Below are 15,688 nucleotides of genomic sequence, written 5' to 3'. Positions count from 1 at the left end.
TGTTGAATAGTGTTCATAAACTGATTCGGAAGAAAAACAGTCTGGCTCATCAGACCAAAACGGTTTATGAAAAAGTGACCGATATCTTCCGATAGTATTGCACACCGTGAATTCAGGTGACTAACTGTCGGTGTGACGAGGCCCGTCGGTTGTGAAGAGGGGGCGGTGATGTCAAAGCTGAGGTGGAGATGAGAGGGGGGAAGCCTGTGCATCTGCTGCTGCTGCAATTAAGCAAACAAACCGCAGATTGACTACCAGGCATCAGCGGAAGCAGCGTTGGTGCGTTCAGGGCCGGTCTGCACGGTGGAAGAACGCACCGTCTACCGCCCGCCGCTGCAGCTCCCGCTCCATCCATCGACTGCTCCCTGCCCCCAAGCCTGAATCTGATCGTCATCCAGAGGTTTCCCCCCTCTGCTGCATGCGTAACATCTCTCCGAGTCCAGCCTCGGTGCTCGCCGAGACCTCCGCGCTCGGATCCTCCTTTCCCGGAATACGCACGACTCACTGAGGCGACGGCAGGATTTACCTCCGCGGGTTCAGTCCACACCGAAACGAGGCTGGGATTTCCTCTTATCATTTGATATTTGACAGATCCTCCTTGTGCGTGCGTGTGTGTGTGTGTGTGTGTGTGTGTATGTTTGTGTGAGTGAGTGTGTGTGTGCGCGCGACTGTGTGTGTGTGCATGCGCGCGCGTGTGTATATGTGTGTGTGTGTGTGTGTGCAGGGTGGAGTCAACCCGGAATTCTCCAAATTGGAAAAGCAGTGGCACATTTCAGGTAGGTGGTTGGCCGAAGCCTCCGTTAATCTGCAGCTGGTGCAGAGAGGAGATGTTTGATCTTTTTATTTGTTTTTCTCATGATGTGATCTTTGCTGGCTCCTGCTCTCACCAGGCCCCAGCTCGCACCGTCTACGTGTGTGTGTGTGTGTGTGTGTGTGTGTGTGTGCGTGCGTGTGTGTGTCCACTACTGATTCCCCTTAGAATTGAGAGTAATTGACGGATCTGCATCCACATTTAGCGCTGTTACATTTAGATGAAGACCGTCATATCGAGGCGGCCTCGGTGTGGACATATCGAGGGGGAACCTACGTGGAGGAGGAGGAGAAGGAGGAGGAGGCCTGGTAGCTCCCTCCGAGGGTGTGATGGAAGCTGTAAATTCAGCCTCTACGGATTCAAATACGTTCAGCTGATATCAGCTGGGATGTAGCAACGTTCGGCCCGCTGCGATCAAATGCATAAACAAATCGATGCACAAGAAAAATGCAGCGAGAGGGAATTGATTCAACTGCATCCTCCTCCTCTCAGAGTGTCCAGGTGTCACTCCATCTGCTGAGGCTGCCAGCATCAGTAGTGGGGGGCGGGGGGGGGGGGTGTCAAAGGGTCAGAAAAATGGGGGCAACATTTACATAAATAATTGTGGTGATGTTGATGTTCCTCCAGGCTCAGAAAGACTTGAGGGGCTCCTAAGCTCATAAAATGAACACGAACCCCTAAAAATGCCTGCCGATGTGCCCTTGAGCTTTGCCATGACCGTCGCTGCACCCAGATCTGTGACTGTAAAGCAAACATGGCCGCAAAAAGAAATACTCACGCATGAGTGCTGATTAAAAGATAACCGAGAGCAGCTCTGCATTCAGAGCTCTTTCTTCAGATAAAATAGGTCCTTTCAATGGAGAATGGCTCCTCAAAGGGGGCTGAGACACCGCCAGGGGGGCCACTGCTGCTTTCTGGATTTAATGTGCTGCTCATTGACTCAGTGTCCCCCCTATGTGCCCGTGTTTGCTGTCACAGCAGCAGCAGCATGAAGGACGGGATCGCCAACAACAGCACAGCCAGCATCTCCCAGGCCAGGAAAGCTGTGGAGCAGCTGAAGATGGAGGCCTGCATGGATCGGATAAAGGTAGGAGGAGGAGGTGTTTGGCCGCGCCTGTGCTGCGTTACAGAGGAGGCTCAAGGGTGTTGTGGTCTTTTGAAACCTCAGATTCCTCTTTTGAATGATTAGTAGCAACACGGCTGACGTAGAAGCTAAACTGGTGGTGTGATTCCTATCAACACCGTCGTGATGTTGCCGTGGAGTTCAGAATACGAGGATGTGACACTTTTGTGTGTGTGTGTGTGTGTGAGTGAGTGTGACCTCGCCGATATACACTGGGAGGGTGTTTGGAGCAGTAAGTAGGTTTGATTGTTAATGCGATAGTTTCCATGGCAACAAACACAGATAGTATTTCCTGTTGAGGTGTCCTTGTAGGGAGGATCAACATCAAATATTTAAAAGAAGAGCACGAGTGCAAATATTTGACCAAAAAAAAAAAAAAAAAAGCGTATCGTCTCAAAAGTTTGTCTTTATGTTGCAGCTTCCTCCTACAACGGCATTAAAAACCTAAATCGATCCTTGTAGGGAACATTTTCTGTGCAGCCAAAGCCAGCGTATTCCTCCACGCTGCTCAGAGAGAAAATCCCTCCGCCGAAGAAGCAGCGTGACACCGAATGTTTGACATAGTGTCACGAACTCTTCTCATAGATTTACGAAGTCTCAGTTTTCCAGATCACCAATCAATAATCCATACCATGTCTGGGAGTTCTAATAACGACCAAATCTAAAAATGTAATCAAAATGTCCTGAAATTTGGGGGAAATATTGGCAATTAAAATTAAATTTAAAGTGAATAACCGAAGCTTCTTTAAACTATTTTGCACCGTCTCAAGGAATCTGAAGGAAATCTGTTTATGTCCAGAAAAATAGAGTTCTACATCCTGCTGGTGGCCATGAACAACACCAGTATTTTCATCATGACAACAAAAACATAGTCAAATAGGACCTGAAAAGTACTGCTTTGATACTTTTTGTGCTCAAGAATTGTTTGTTTGGAAAAATCTTGATATGAGCTGAGTAACCAGAGTTTTCCTGATTGGCCGATCACTGGATTCCCACTCCTTCCCACTTTATTCTGATGAGGTTTGGACCCTCAACTCCTCCTCTCAGATCTCCCACCATGCATTGCAGCTTCTCATCATCCCCGCCTACTCCCGGCTAGGGCAACTGCCAGCGTTTTAACTTTGGACACGAATCGTCACTTTGATCGTTTGATCGGAACTCCTTAGTAGGTGATGTCACCCAGCTAGACCCCTACTAGCCAATCAGATTCTATGATTCACCCAGACCAGAATCAGCCGGCGATCCATCGTGACTACAAGTGGGTGTCGTTATCATCCCCCCGCCCATTTTCCCTTTCGCCCTCCAAGTAGCCTTCAGGTGATGTAGGCTATGACATCATCATGGCCGACTTTGTAGGAGAGGATGATGATGAGTGTGAGCTGGTGATTTGATGACTGTTGCTGGAGGTATGCTAATACTTTGCATCCATTACCATTCATTATGCTTAGCTAACTAGCGGTGAGACAGTCCCACAGAGGAGAGAATCTGTCGTCTTGCCCGGCTCTGGAGACAATCTCCCCAAAAGGATCGCTTCCAACTGGGGAATTCTGTTGGGAGGTGATTCCTGAACGCTGTTGGAGTTGTTTGTTGTCTTAGACCGCAGAGGGATCCTCTGTTTTGTAGTTAAAGAATTCCAACAGAAAGCTGACGACAGACTTCAAGCTGCTCCGCTCCGTTCGCAGCAAACATCTTCTGACAGGCTTCCCGCGTCGCCTCAGTTCACCTTGAAAGTGCCACACTGTGGGTGTGTTTCTCCTGCTCACAGCAGGGAGAGCCCAGACTCCCCCACATGGTCACTGCGAGGGAGGAGCCCAGAGGCATGATGGGACAGCGTGACTGCTTACCGTCTCTGACATCTCCTTGTGTCTTTGTCCGCGGTTAGTTGAGTTTGGTTGGAGCTCTACGTCAGGATTCTTTCCCGGATCGCTTCCTGAAGCAGAGCCTGGTTCAATATTGACTTTTAGGCCCTGTGTGGTTTTTATGGTTGAGATGGTGGAGGTCGGTAACCGTGCGTACAAATATCATTACGCTGATACTGTAAATAGACTTTTCTATATTGCTTCTATCCTCTAACCTCCTCCAGTCAACATTCGGGCCCAGAAGCCCCAACACGAGGCTATTTGTCACCCGTGTTCAGGAATGTGAAGGAGCAGATTTTCTTGGGCAACTTCTGGGATTGTGTCGTCATCTCATTTGTTATGCTCCTCATGCGCTCTGGGAATGATTGCCCCACAGCCCCGAGGCTCTTTGCTCAGCATTACAGCCGGGCCTGGAAGACCGCCATGAGCCGACGTCCCTACGCTGCACAACAAAGGCTGCACACAAGAAGATGCTCTCAGCTTAAAAAAACGGGAGATTATCCCCAATTTGTAATCAAATCTTGTAAAAATCCCCTTTTTAATCTCCTTGTTTGTCATACTCATATATGATTGTATCGATCAGCGCCAGTCTGGCGGGGAGGTGATGTTTTTACTTCATGTTTGGTTTTTCCAGCCTGCAGCAAGGTTCTCATGGATCGAGGTGAACGGGTTCAGCAGAACCTGTCAGTCTGAGAAAACTACATTTAGTTCTCGGTGGTCTTGGTGGAAGTTTGTGACCCCTCTAGTTACCCTCAGTCTATCCGAATTGCAAGTCCAAGTGGTCGAGGCAGAAGGCCGCCCACATAGATCCTGATGTTCTAGACCTGTTCTATTTAGAAATGTCAGGGGTAAACTTTGCTAATGCTTGGGTCTGCCTACATTAACTGGCATAACGTGACCCAAACAGGCCCCAAAATCAATTATTTTAAATTCGTAAACCATTTATAACTTTTTGAAAAGGAGCAGCTTGTCAGGTTTTGACAAATATTTCTCTTTGTAGTAAATTTTGCGTACTATTGTTATCTAGAGCATAAGTCTAACCAGTTACTGACGGAAATCAACGGAAATATTGGCCCCAGCAGGTTCACTTCATCTCTGTAACTCTTCATATTGGGATTGTTTGTCATTTTTTTCTGTATTGTGGCAACAAATAGAGCAGATTTACTGAGGACGGCGACCACACCATTATAGGAGCGCTGTTAACTGGGAAGGTTGGACGTTCCCAAACGGTAATCTCTCCGATGGTCCCATTACCCAGGAGAGACGCAGCTGAAGGGCAGGAATTAATAAAACAAAAATGAGCAAAAAAAATGGAGAGAAATTTTAAAATGAAATAGGAAATACACCAATGACACAACTAGAGCTGGGTATCACCACTGACCTCCCGATACGATACGATTTCGATACACTAGGTCCCACGTCGATACGATTCGATACAATATACGATACGATATTTTAGTTACAATACCAATTTTGCTTTGGTAATGGAAGAGATTCTCAAAGGGCTTGTGCTGTAAATTCAATTGTAAAAGTAACCCTCGAACCTGCTGCATAATTAAATATTACAATTAATGTTTACATTGAGAACTGACCATTAAACAATTGTTATACAACATCATGCACTCGTTATTTAAAAATATGACCGTCATTCAAAACAGAAGGGCAACTTAGACTTCCACAAACCGTCAGCAGCTCAGCAGGATGACTCGCCGTGTGGCGAGCTTCAATCACCCGCGTTTGTAAAACCTGGGACATGAGGGACCAGTTACTGTCAATGTAATGAGAGGTGATGGTCAAGTAGGAATCCATAGCTCTGCTTGTCCAGCTGTCGCAAGTGATGGCAACTCTCTCTGCCGATTTCATTGCATTGTTTTTAACATCTCTGTACATCTTTGAGATTGTGACTGGACTCAGTTGTTTCCGTGTCGGTAGCACATAGCGTGGTTCCAGTGTCTGGACGAGGTGTCTGAAGCCTACATTTTCTACCACACAGGACGGTCTGAGATCCTTGCAGATAAAAACTGCCAGAGCCGAAGTGATGTTCTCTGCACATGGAGGCGTGGATGGAAACTTCATCCCAAGTGCTTTCTCCAGCGAGGGTTGTTGCAGTGACTTGTAGTTTCCTGGTTGCTGAGTGTACTCTGGGTGATGCCTCGTCAAATGGCTCTGGAGATTAGTTGTATTTCCGTTGTACTTAACTTCTACTTTGCACATTTTGCGCACAGCATTATTTATGTCAAGTTGGGCGCAGTTTTCTTGCTTCTTAAAGCCGAAGTGCTGCCAGACATCGGCACTTAATATTTGACGGAGAATAAAGTTGCGCTTCCGCCATCTTGTTGTTCTCTGATCGGAGGCACATGGCCTGGATCTCACGAGATCTGATAATCTGACTGCAGTAACGCTGCACTACGCACTAAATCACGCGAGACTAAAGGGGCAAACAAAAACAAAAAAATAAACGGGTAAAATCGAATGCATTTTAAAAGATCGATACTGGGACTTATGTATCGATAATCTTTCCTACAAATGTATATCGATAAAATATCGGTATATAGACATTTTTAACCCACTTCTAGACACAACAACACTGAGTCCAAAGGTTCAAAATACTTCCAAGTGCAAAACAGGAGACACAGTCTAAGCAGAATGACGTCATCAGAGCCTGCCAGAGTGGCCACAGTGGCTTCGACACTTTGAACGACTTTTATTTGTGGACATGTGTTTGCTGGGTATCCAACAAAGGTCACAGGTCATCAAGTCTTTCGGACTAGAAATATGATCAAGCCGAGTAGGAGAAACTGGTCACGTCAGCCTTGGAAGTAATGAGTCTGAGACATTTGGAGTTCACCATCATTTATTTACTGCGCATCAAAAGGAACTCCAGTTTTAACAGTAATACCATCCTGGGAGACTCACCTGAGTTGTTCCAGAAGAAATTTTGAAAAGTAATCGATTGTTTGCGTCTCATCCGTTTGCGATACAAGTTGACAACAACACTCGACACAGTATTTCGCTTATAAAAATGTTAATTCTACAGATGAAAGATGGCCAGTACTGTGTATACTACTGATTTAATGTGACACAATTAAAACAAGTCAGTGCTAAAAGCAGTGCAGTATCAAAGTGTTACCTGCTGTGCAGTTAAAACTTCCAACTGAGAACTAGGAGGCTCCAAACAACAACATTAGAAGTAAGAAATATGAGACAGAAACTCTATGCTTCTATTTGGCCTGAACTGGCGAGCATCCTGCATGGCATCCTGGTTGGCATTCTTGCTGGCATCCTGGTTGGCATCCTGGTTGACATTCTTGCTGGCATCCTGATTAGTGTCCTGGCTGGCATCCTGATTAGTGTCCTGGCTGGCATCCTGGTTGGCATTCTTGCTGGCATCCTGATTAGTGTCCTGGCTGGCATCCTGGTTGGCATTCTTGCTGGTGTCCTGGTTGGCATCCTGCATGGCATCCTGGTTGGCATTCTTGCTGGTATCCTGGTTGGCATTCTTGCTGGTATCCTGGTTGGCATTCTTGCTGGCATCCTGGTTGGCATTCTTGCTGGCATCCTGGTTGGCATTCTTGCTGGCATCCCCTCTTGTGCCGATAGTGGGGTTAGAGTTTGAAAACAATAATACATGCTCACATTTAAGAATGAGGATGACCTTTTTTGAACGCTTGTTGTTAGTAGCTTAGGTGTGACCTTTAAGTGTCAGAGTAGGTTTTTTTGTCAGTGTACTTGCCATCGTAGCAAGTTATGGCACAAGACTCGAATATAAATGAATCCCAGGTGGTCTGACTGATGTGTATCTGAAAGACTTTCAGCTCAAAGTTTAAAGGATTGACCCCTGAGCTTTCATTTGCTTACCTGAACATTTACACTTTATGGTTAAAAACGATTTTTCCCTGGAGAACTTTGGCGCTTCGCGTTTATTAAGAGGGTTCATTTTTCTAACATCCAGTAAAATATTATTTCTAAATTTTAATGTCATTGACATGAAATATTTGTTAGGGGGACTTGTTCAGTGCTGTTATTCCTCAATAAGTTATTCGCTGTAATATTTTTCAATAAATACTCAATGAATGTTTGTACTGACACTTGTAGCAGCCTGTTATGGACCTCAGCTGGTTATAAATGTTCAACATTCAAAAGTCCCCTGAGCCGTTGTTGATGCAGTTGTTTAAGTCGACAAATTATTAAGGGCTACGAGAAAAAAGAGACAATGAAGTAGAAGAAGGCTGTGAATGTAGGAGGAAACGTAGTCGTCAGGCAGTTCTTTAAATTTAATTAATGGATGTGGCGAGGGAGAGAGAGAGAGAGAGAGAGAGAGAGAGAGAGAGAGAGAGTGAGTATCAGTGACATGAGCAGTCTCTGTGCTGCTGATTGAGGGATCACCACATTCTCATTAATTGCTCAGTCAGCCAAAGCAATGTGATCTGTGCTAATTAGAAGGACTCTCCTTCCATCATGGGGCTGCAGTGTAATTACAGCCAGTCTGAGCCTAATGACGCATGCACACGCACGCACGCACACACACACACACAAACTGTTCAGTCCCATGTTTTGCCAAATAATTAAATTATTGTATTTACTTTTATTGCAAGAACATTTCAGCTGTTTACTTGCATTACAATGAGGGCCTTTGTTAATACGCCCACTTCGTGTAGGGTTGTGTAACGTGAGCGTACTAAATACCAGAAATAAGTTAGCGTAGTTGAACATTTAGGTCCCTCGTCTTGAGTTGGTGGGATTTCAGTTTTAGTACCTGAAATAAAGCCTGGGGTGAACACAAGATATTTAAAAGTTTTGTTCAACTGCATAAAAGACATCAGTTAATACTGTACTTGTGAATTACCAAGCTTTTTAGGTGGCTTGAACATCAAGTGGCTAAACAAGAGGTTGTCAAGGGCATTTAACACCATGACACCGCAAAGTAGTAGAAGAAGAAAGAAGTGTGAGCCTAGTTGTGGTGACGTAGAAGTTATGGATGTGAGTTATAGTTTTTTCATAGCATAACGTTAGCTTTGGGCGGCTAACGATTACATTTTAAATCACTAAAGTGGTGTTCATTCGTGATGATTATAATGTGAGGTGAAACCTGTGAGTCTCATAAATGTTTGTTTGCCACAGAGCTCATTTTCACTTAATTTGAAATCCTGTGTACTGGATTCACTGGCCTTGGCGCTTAACCCACGTAACCAGTAGAGATGCTAACCTCTGTGTTGGCCTACAAAAACACACAATTACAGTGCTGGGATTCTTCACAGCAGCCATTTTGATATTTTATTTCAGAGCAAAGACAGGGGAGATTTATTTATTTTACTAATGCACCATATTTGCGTTTGCCCTTCTATGACATGTCCAAAAGACTTCTGTGAAAAGGGTCTGTCCAATATGAATATGGCGTAAACATGTCCACTGATACCTTGACATTTCCTAGCTATATTGATTTTCTTCTCACACTTTGAGCACATTTGTTCCAGCGGTGAGAAGCATTGTTGAAAGTCAAGTCTTGTCAAATGTCACTCATGTTTTCCAAAGTATGAGCGAGAGGAGTGTGGTGGAGAATTATCGACTTACGGTTGACTCTTCCCTTCTCGCCTAAATGATAAGGATGCATTAGCCAGCAAATGGTTGTTAGTCACAGTTTAGCCTGAGTGGTGCTGCTCGCGCCTTTTTGATGGAATTCAGTGTTTTGGCTTCTGTGTGGTTTTAGCTTTTCTTGCGGTGGATATTTTCAGTTTAGGACATCAAGTTATGTCAATGTCCATAATTTGAGGAAATTAAATATTGAAGAAGGGCGGTGCAGTGGTCAGCACTGTCACCCCACAGCAAGAAGATTGCGGGATCTTTCTGTGTGGAGTCTGCATGTTCTCCCTTTGCCTGCGTGGGTTCTCTCTGGTACTCCAGCTTCCTCCCACAGTCCAAAGACATCAAGAGGGGACGAGGCTGATTGATACTCTAAATTGACCGTAGGTGTGACTGTGAGTGGGAATGGTTGTCTGTCTCTATGTGTTGGCCATGCAATGGACTGGTGACCCGTCCAGAGTGAACCCCTCCTCTCGCCCAAAGGCTGCTGGGATAGGCTCCACCCCCCATGACCCTTAACAGGATAAGTGGTAGAAAACGGATGGAGATATTAAAGAGAGTTATTGGAGTGGTAGTGAAGAATTGGTGAAAATACAGTGGTGCTGTGCTGGTTTTAGATCAGCAGATGGTGGATCTGAACTCGTTTGGCCTCATTGGGATCTGTCCTCACAGGTTATGGCCTCGGCGTGGACGAGAACTGGGACAGGGGTTTCTGTGGCTCCAGTCTCTTCTTATTTTGTGTTGCCACATATTAATAATCTGGGATCTTTATTGAACTTTTAGACACCATGAATTTTACAAATGAGTCAACATCGAAGCTTGTCTACTCACACATCATCCAACACGGAGGCACGATATTGGATTTTATGCCAATATCTGATATACTGATATTTCATGAGGGATTATGGCTGGTGATATTATCAGTACAGAATCAAGTTGATCTGATATTCACTTTTTGTGCAGCCCACGATCATATATTTATGTCGTTTTCTCATCAATGATTACGCGCAAAGCAGAGATTTCAGGAAAAACTGGGCCGATATAAATATCACCCATCAGGATGATTGCAGGCAATATCTGGTGATACAGATGATGAGGCAATATAATCATGCGTCACAAACAAATATTCAAGTAGAAATACAAACTAATCAAGCCAAAAAGGAAAAGGAGAGGTATTTATCGTGTGTCTGCATGACCGTGTTTTAATTTTGGCCTGCAGACTTGCTCAGAAGCTAGTTGTTCTCAACTGTTGGTATTGATCCACAACTCTTATAAAATAGGATGAGTCTGTGCTGTAACGTGTAATATTCCATATGTCAGCCTGGGTTTGTGTTCTCCTGTGAGAGCAGCCGTGGTGGGCAGGAGATCAGATGGTTCTGTGCTTCATGTAGATGTGCGAGTTCTCGCCCTCCCCGCGATGCAGCTGCTCCTCTGCTCTCCATGTGTGGCCCTGCCTCCCCTAACCTCCCCCTCAGCTCCCACCGTCTCTGACAACTTTATAGTCCCTGTTTGACTTTGGGAACCACAATACACCACTTGAGCCAACTGTGTGTACTTAGCCTCATCTTTGCTCCCATCAGCTGGTCAAAGTCCCGCCTCAACAGCTGTCAGTCATCTGGACGAGGCGTCTCCCCGCCGCCTGAGGCTGGTAACACGCGTCGCTGCAGGCGCTGACAAACGTCACGACTGAGGAGAGCTTCTCCGATACGTGGGAGCTCAAACGGCATTCATGTCAACACGGTCCAGAGATATCAGCACAGCTTCGTCTCCTGGCTGCTTCCATGTTTGTCTCTAAAAACATGTTCCAACTTAGCGGCCATGATGCAAACCAGCTTCCATCTGTCCATCAGGCTTTATTCTCCAGATGCTGTCTCACTTTCAGAAGGACAAACAGAAATCGTACTGGATCTACATTCTCTCAACCTCATTTGTATATTCAGATCTCCTCCATCATTAATAGATAACCTTGATTTCTTAATCGAGCCACAGGCACCTTTATGATCTACATGAACTTAAGTGCATACTGTTTTGATTTTTTTTTTTGACTCAATAAAAGTCTGGAAACTCTGCATAAAGCCTTTAAACACAAGTGCAAACCTGGAAATACTCTCATATAATTGTTTCAGATGATCAAATATTATATTATCACTGAATTATAATATATCCAAAGTTTATGAATGTTAGTTGAAAGGCACTGATGATGTCACAGCCAGGTAGACGAGTAGTGAGCTTTTTATCAACGCTCAAGAATATTCATAAAAACAACAACAACAACAACAACAAAAAGCTAATTCCGAATGCTCTCCTGCATGTATTTGCATCTGAATTATTTTATATTTCAATCAAAGCTCGACTTACCGTCTCCATCCATCCATGGGGGGGCCATCAGGAGCAATTAGGGGTTCAGTATCTTGCTCAGGGACACTTGGACATGGTCACCAGGGGAAGTGAGGATCGAACCAGCGACCCTTGGCTTGCTTGACGGCCGCTCTAGATTTAGTTTTTCATAAATGTTAAATCGTCCAATGGGATTTAAAAAAAAACCCAAAAACACCCAGATGCTGTTAACTCTGCCTGCTGTGTTTCATTCATGAGATATTTGACATGTTTCAATTCCACACGCGTGTCATGAGGGTTGGGATTCATTGATTGAATGTGTGACCCGGGCTGCTTTAACTCTTCAAGGTTCTGTAAAGTGATGCAGGAAAAAAAAAATGCATTTGGTTTATCAGTAAGGCTGATAGTGATTTGGGTCCTGACTGTTAATATTATATAAAAGTGAACCCCAGAATAAAGTTTTGGAAACACTGAAATGCAGAAATGGAGTTTTGTGTGACATGCTGACATGCTAACATGCTAACATGCCGCTAAGTTGACCATGACGCAAACATGTCAGAATCCTGCTGTGTCACTGCTGACGAGCACGAAACCAAAGCTGCAGCTGCTGGGAATAAATTTCTGTTCCCATTTGTATTTGACAAAGAAGGCAAGTTTTCGTCGTCTGAATATCTGGGCCAAAGTTCACAGCCGTCTGATCCAAATGACAAAAATGTGTAAAGAGAGAATGTTTTTACCGCTCCAGTCAGCTACATTTGCTTGCCTTGTCTCCACCCTTCAGGTCTCCAAAGCGGCCGCGGACCTGATGGCGTACTGCGACGGCCACATACGCGAGGACCCTCTCATCGTGCCCGTCCCGGCCTCCGAGAACCCGTTCAGAGAGAAGAAGTTTTTCTGCACCATCCTCTGATGAGCCGCTGGTAGAGCTGTGCAGGTGCACGCATGGCGTCGCCCGGCTTCTCTGTCTTCACCACACCTGAAGCTACTGGCCATCGGCCTTGAGTGGAGTTTAGGCGAGTGGACACTGTCTCTGGTCAGCTCTGTCCTGGTGGCTGCGGGTTATGGAGGAGTCAGCTACCAAACTGGCAGCCCAGTGAGCGTATCATGTCTTGTTAAATAGGTTTGTTATTGCTTTGTTATTAGAGAACAGCCTTGCTCAGTGCTTAATGAGATGAGAGATGTTTTGTTTTCTTTTATTGTGCTAGATCTTAACATGCCTCAGGAAACAGAAACCTGCCCAGTGTCTTTGAAACATTTAATCCCCTTCCCTTTATCTGAGGAAAAGCACACGAATCGGCGAGTTATCTGGAATGTAATTTGACTTAATTTGAGTGTTTGAGTATTTGCAGCACCGCTAAAATTGGACTCTTCCCTGACTAGCGGTTGCTATTTCCATTTGTCACCCACTCAATTCAGCAGCGAACACTTAGATTAGAGCCCCCCCCCCCCCCCCAAAAAAGGAGAAAAAAACAGCAAGCTTATCTTACATAGTGAATGATTTTGGTGTGTGCAATCCACGCTCCAGATTAGAAGAAGACAGCTGCAAATCAGCGATGTTGCGAATAAATAATAGAATCTGTTTATTGAAGGGTGCAGAGCTGATGTTTCAGCAGCGGGATGAGCTCTTCACGCTTATCTCTGTGCAAACAACCCTTTAGTCAAAAATGATTTATGAATCTGCCTCCTCCTTCGCCGTCCCACTCCAGCGCTCTCTACCTTCGCTGTTCTGTTTGATTTACTCTTCATGTAGTTCATCCTCTTCAGGAGTATTTTTTACAAGTTGCAGGATATCTTCCCAAACCATCTCATTTGTTTTCTGGGCATGTTTCCTGAGCCTGATTCTGTTTGCCTGTCCTCGAGTGAATGGCAAGGCCTTTGACATTAAAGCCAAACCGGAGGCCTGCATGTTTCTCTGCTCCTTTTTGACAGCCTCCTCTGTTTCCGAGGGACCGTCAGTCTTTTAGAGTGTACAGTATGTTTCAGTGCCAATTTCTGTGAGAGCAGTGTCACGCTGTGATCCCACAGACTTCTTCTCTTTTCTTTTTTTTTCCTTTTTTCATTTTTGGTTTTATTTGTTTCGGAAGAAAAAGCACACTGTCGAGACATTTCCTTTACATGGTAATTAAATAGCATTTGCTAATTTTTACAATGAATTGTTATGATCGTTATTAATATTGTTATTATCGGTAGAGTAATATTGAATATTTGTTGCACAGCACTGACAGCTACATGACGTGCAGTGCTATTAAGCTTGTATGATACTTAGGATAAAGAAAACATTTATAAATCATGCAATTATTGATACTATCTGAGTATTTTTTAAAGCTAAGGGTAAGAGCCGGTTTATAAATGATCGTCCCATTGGTGGTTCAGGCTTTTTCAGTCGTGATTCACGTTAAAGAGCAGTAATTTCCTCTTGCCACCTGAACTGTCTTCACGTTGGTAATCCAACTGTTACTGGAATCAATCTATTGGACATTTCTCAAACTGCTTCCAGGACGATAATTCCTTATTTCCTCTCTAAACCCTGACACGGACCTCAGTTGTCCTCACTGACCTCATCTTAAGGACGGTGCCAAATCTGAAATAAGAAATATAACAGCTAGAGATGAATATTGCATGGATTTATTTCTATCTATACCAGAGAGAACTGTTATGATATGACATACTGCCTTGTCGCCGACTGTCAGGGAGGCTACTCTGCACATGATAATCTCACTGGAGTTCACATATGTCGGCAATGTGCAGGTGCATTCATAAATGGTATTATTGTTTTTGTAAAAAAAAATAAATTATTAATTAATAAATGATTAGCAGCATTTAATTAGCAGGCTTTGTAAAATCCTTTGATGGATAAAATGAATTAAAGGAAAAAAAGGCAACCCAAATGTCCAGCGTCCTCAATATTCCTTCCTTATGTCTCTCACCGATGTTTTTGTTGGATAGAACCGATATCACAACAAGCCACTGAGACAGAGACTGCATAAAAGAGCGGACTGAGAATTAAGGTTATTTAAAGCTGCATTCTCTCTAATGACCAGCAGAAGGCGACTTCTCTAGCTGCAGAATAAGCCTGCTCCTGTAGAGCTGTTCTACCAAGGAGTTTCTGGTCTCATTTTGTAAATTGGGTCCCATTTACGCAGATCAAGCCAGATGTGCTCCCAGGTTTGGCTAGCTTGTGGTCGAAAAGTCGCCTCTGTCACACTTGATAAGGACGAAAACTTTCTGCTACAGCTCTTCCTCAAACATGACCAAGTCTGGTTCCAGACCCACCCCTGTCAGAGGCGGGTCCTCATTCAGTCCTAATTGAGTTGCTTAGTGATGCAAAAAAAAAAAAAAAAAAAAGTTCAGCCTTTGACGGAAAGGTCTGCTGACGTCCTGTTTACGCCTTCGTTCCTCTGGCACTGGCAGCTCTACCAGTTTCTCCAGTTCTCTAAATGATATCGGTCCAAATTTCTGATGGTCAAAGGACTATCAGCACACTTGCTGCCAGAAAATGGAAAGGCCCAAGAAGGAAGACTCCTTTTTTGACTCCAGGGTTGCTGCCATTTTGGATCATAAAGGTTAATGGAAGTAGCACAGAATAGCCTGGTGACCAATGAGAAAATGTGGAGTCAAAAGAGGCATCATTAATTTCCTTGACTGCTGACCACACATTCACCCATTTTTTTACATTTTTAAGGCTAAAATGGAGGAGAATCCTGAGCTGGAGTGAAATGTTATCAGTCTACCCCCCCCCCCCACACACACACACACACACACACTGTTTGTGGATGCAGGTCTTATTATACTGCACGTCCTTGTTAAAATGGGGGTCAACATCTACTTTTAGTCTATGGCTGCAACTCAGGACCATGATCTTCTGGTGTGTAGTGGAGACCCCCTGTGGCTGAGCTCCTCCACCGGCCATCTGGATGCCCCGTTCATGTGTCCAAGCATTTAGAACAAAACAAATTATGATTCCCTTCAGGTGCAGCC

At 44.5% G+C, this 15,688-nt stretch overlaps 1 protein-coding gene across 2 annotated transcripts; it reads left to right on the top strand.

Moving 5' to 3' along the window:
• Nucleotides 1-198: 198 nt before the first annotated feature.
• Nucleotides 199-14,584, top strand: gng4 (guanine nucleotide binding protein (G protein), gamma 4). Of its 2 annotated transcripts, none has more exons than XM_086180821.1 (3): nt 199-776; nt 1,793-1,898; nt 12,492-14,584. In XM_086180821.1, the coding sequence occupies exons 2-3, from the start codon at nt 1,800-1,802 to the stop codon at nt 12,618-12,620; spliced, it is 228 nt and encodes a 75-aa protein (XP_086036947.1). In that variant the 5' UTR covers nt 199-776; nt 1,793-1,799; the 3' UTR covers nt 12,621-14,584. The 2 variants fall into 2 exon arrangements, with proteins under 2 accessions (XP_086036947.1, XP_086036946.1); XM_086180820.1 differs by having other exon boundaries at nt 1,790-1,898.
• Nucleotides 14,585-15,688: the final 1,104 nt, after the last annotated feature.

Source organism: Aulostomus chinensis, chromosome 16 (assembly GCF_037954235.1).
Source record: "Aulostomus chinensis isolate RoL2024-O1b breed Wild chromosome 16, RoL_Achi_v1.0, whole genome shotgun sequence".
Lineage (NCBI taxonomy): Eukaryota > Metazoa > Chordata > Actinopteri > Syngnathiformes > Aulostomidae > Aulostomus > Aulostomus chinensis.
Note: the sequence above shows the minus strand (reverse complement) of the source record. Positions and strands in the feature narration are given on the sequence as shown.

Coding starts and splice junctions, on each gene's coding strand:
- gng4 (XM_086180821.1), top strand. CDS start 1,800: ATGAAGGACGGGATCGCCAACAACAGCACAGCCAGCATCTCCCAGGCC. Junction 1,899..12,491: donor CCTGCATGGATCGGATAAAG/GTAGGAGGAGGA, acceptor TCCACCCTTCAG/GTCTCCAAAGCGGCCGCGGA.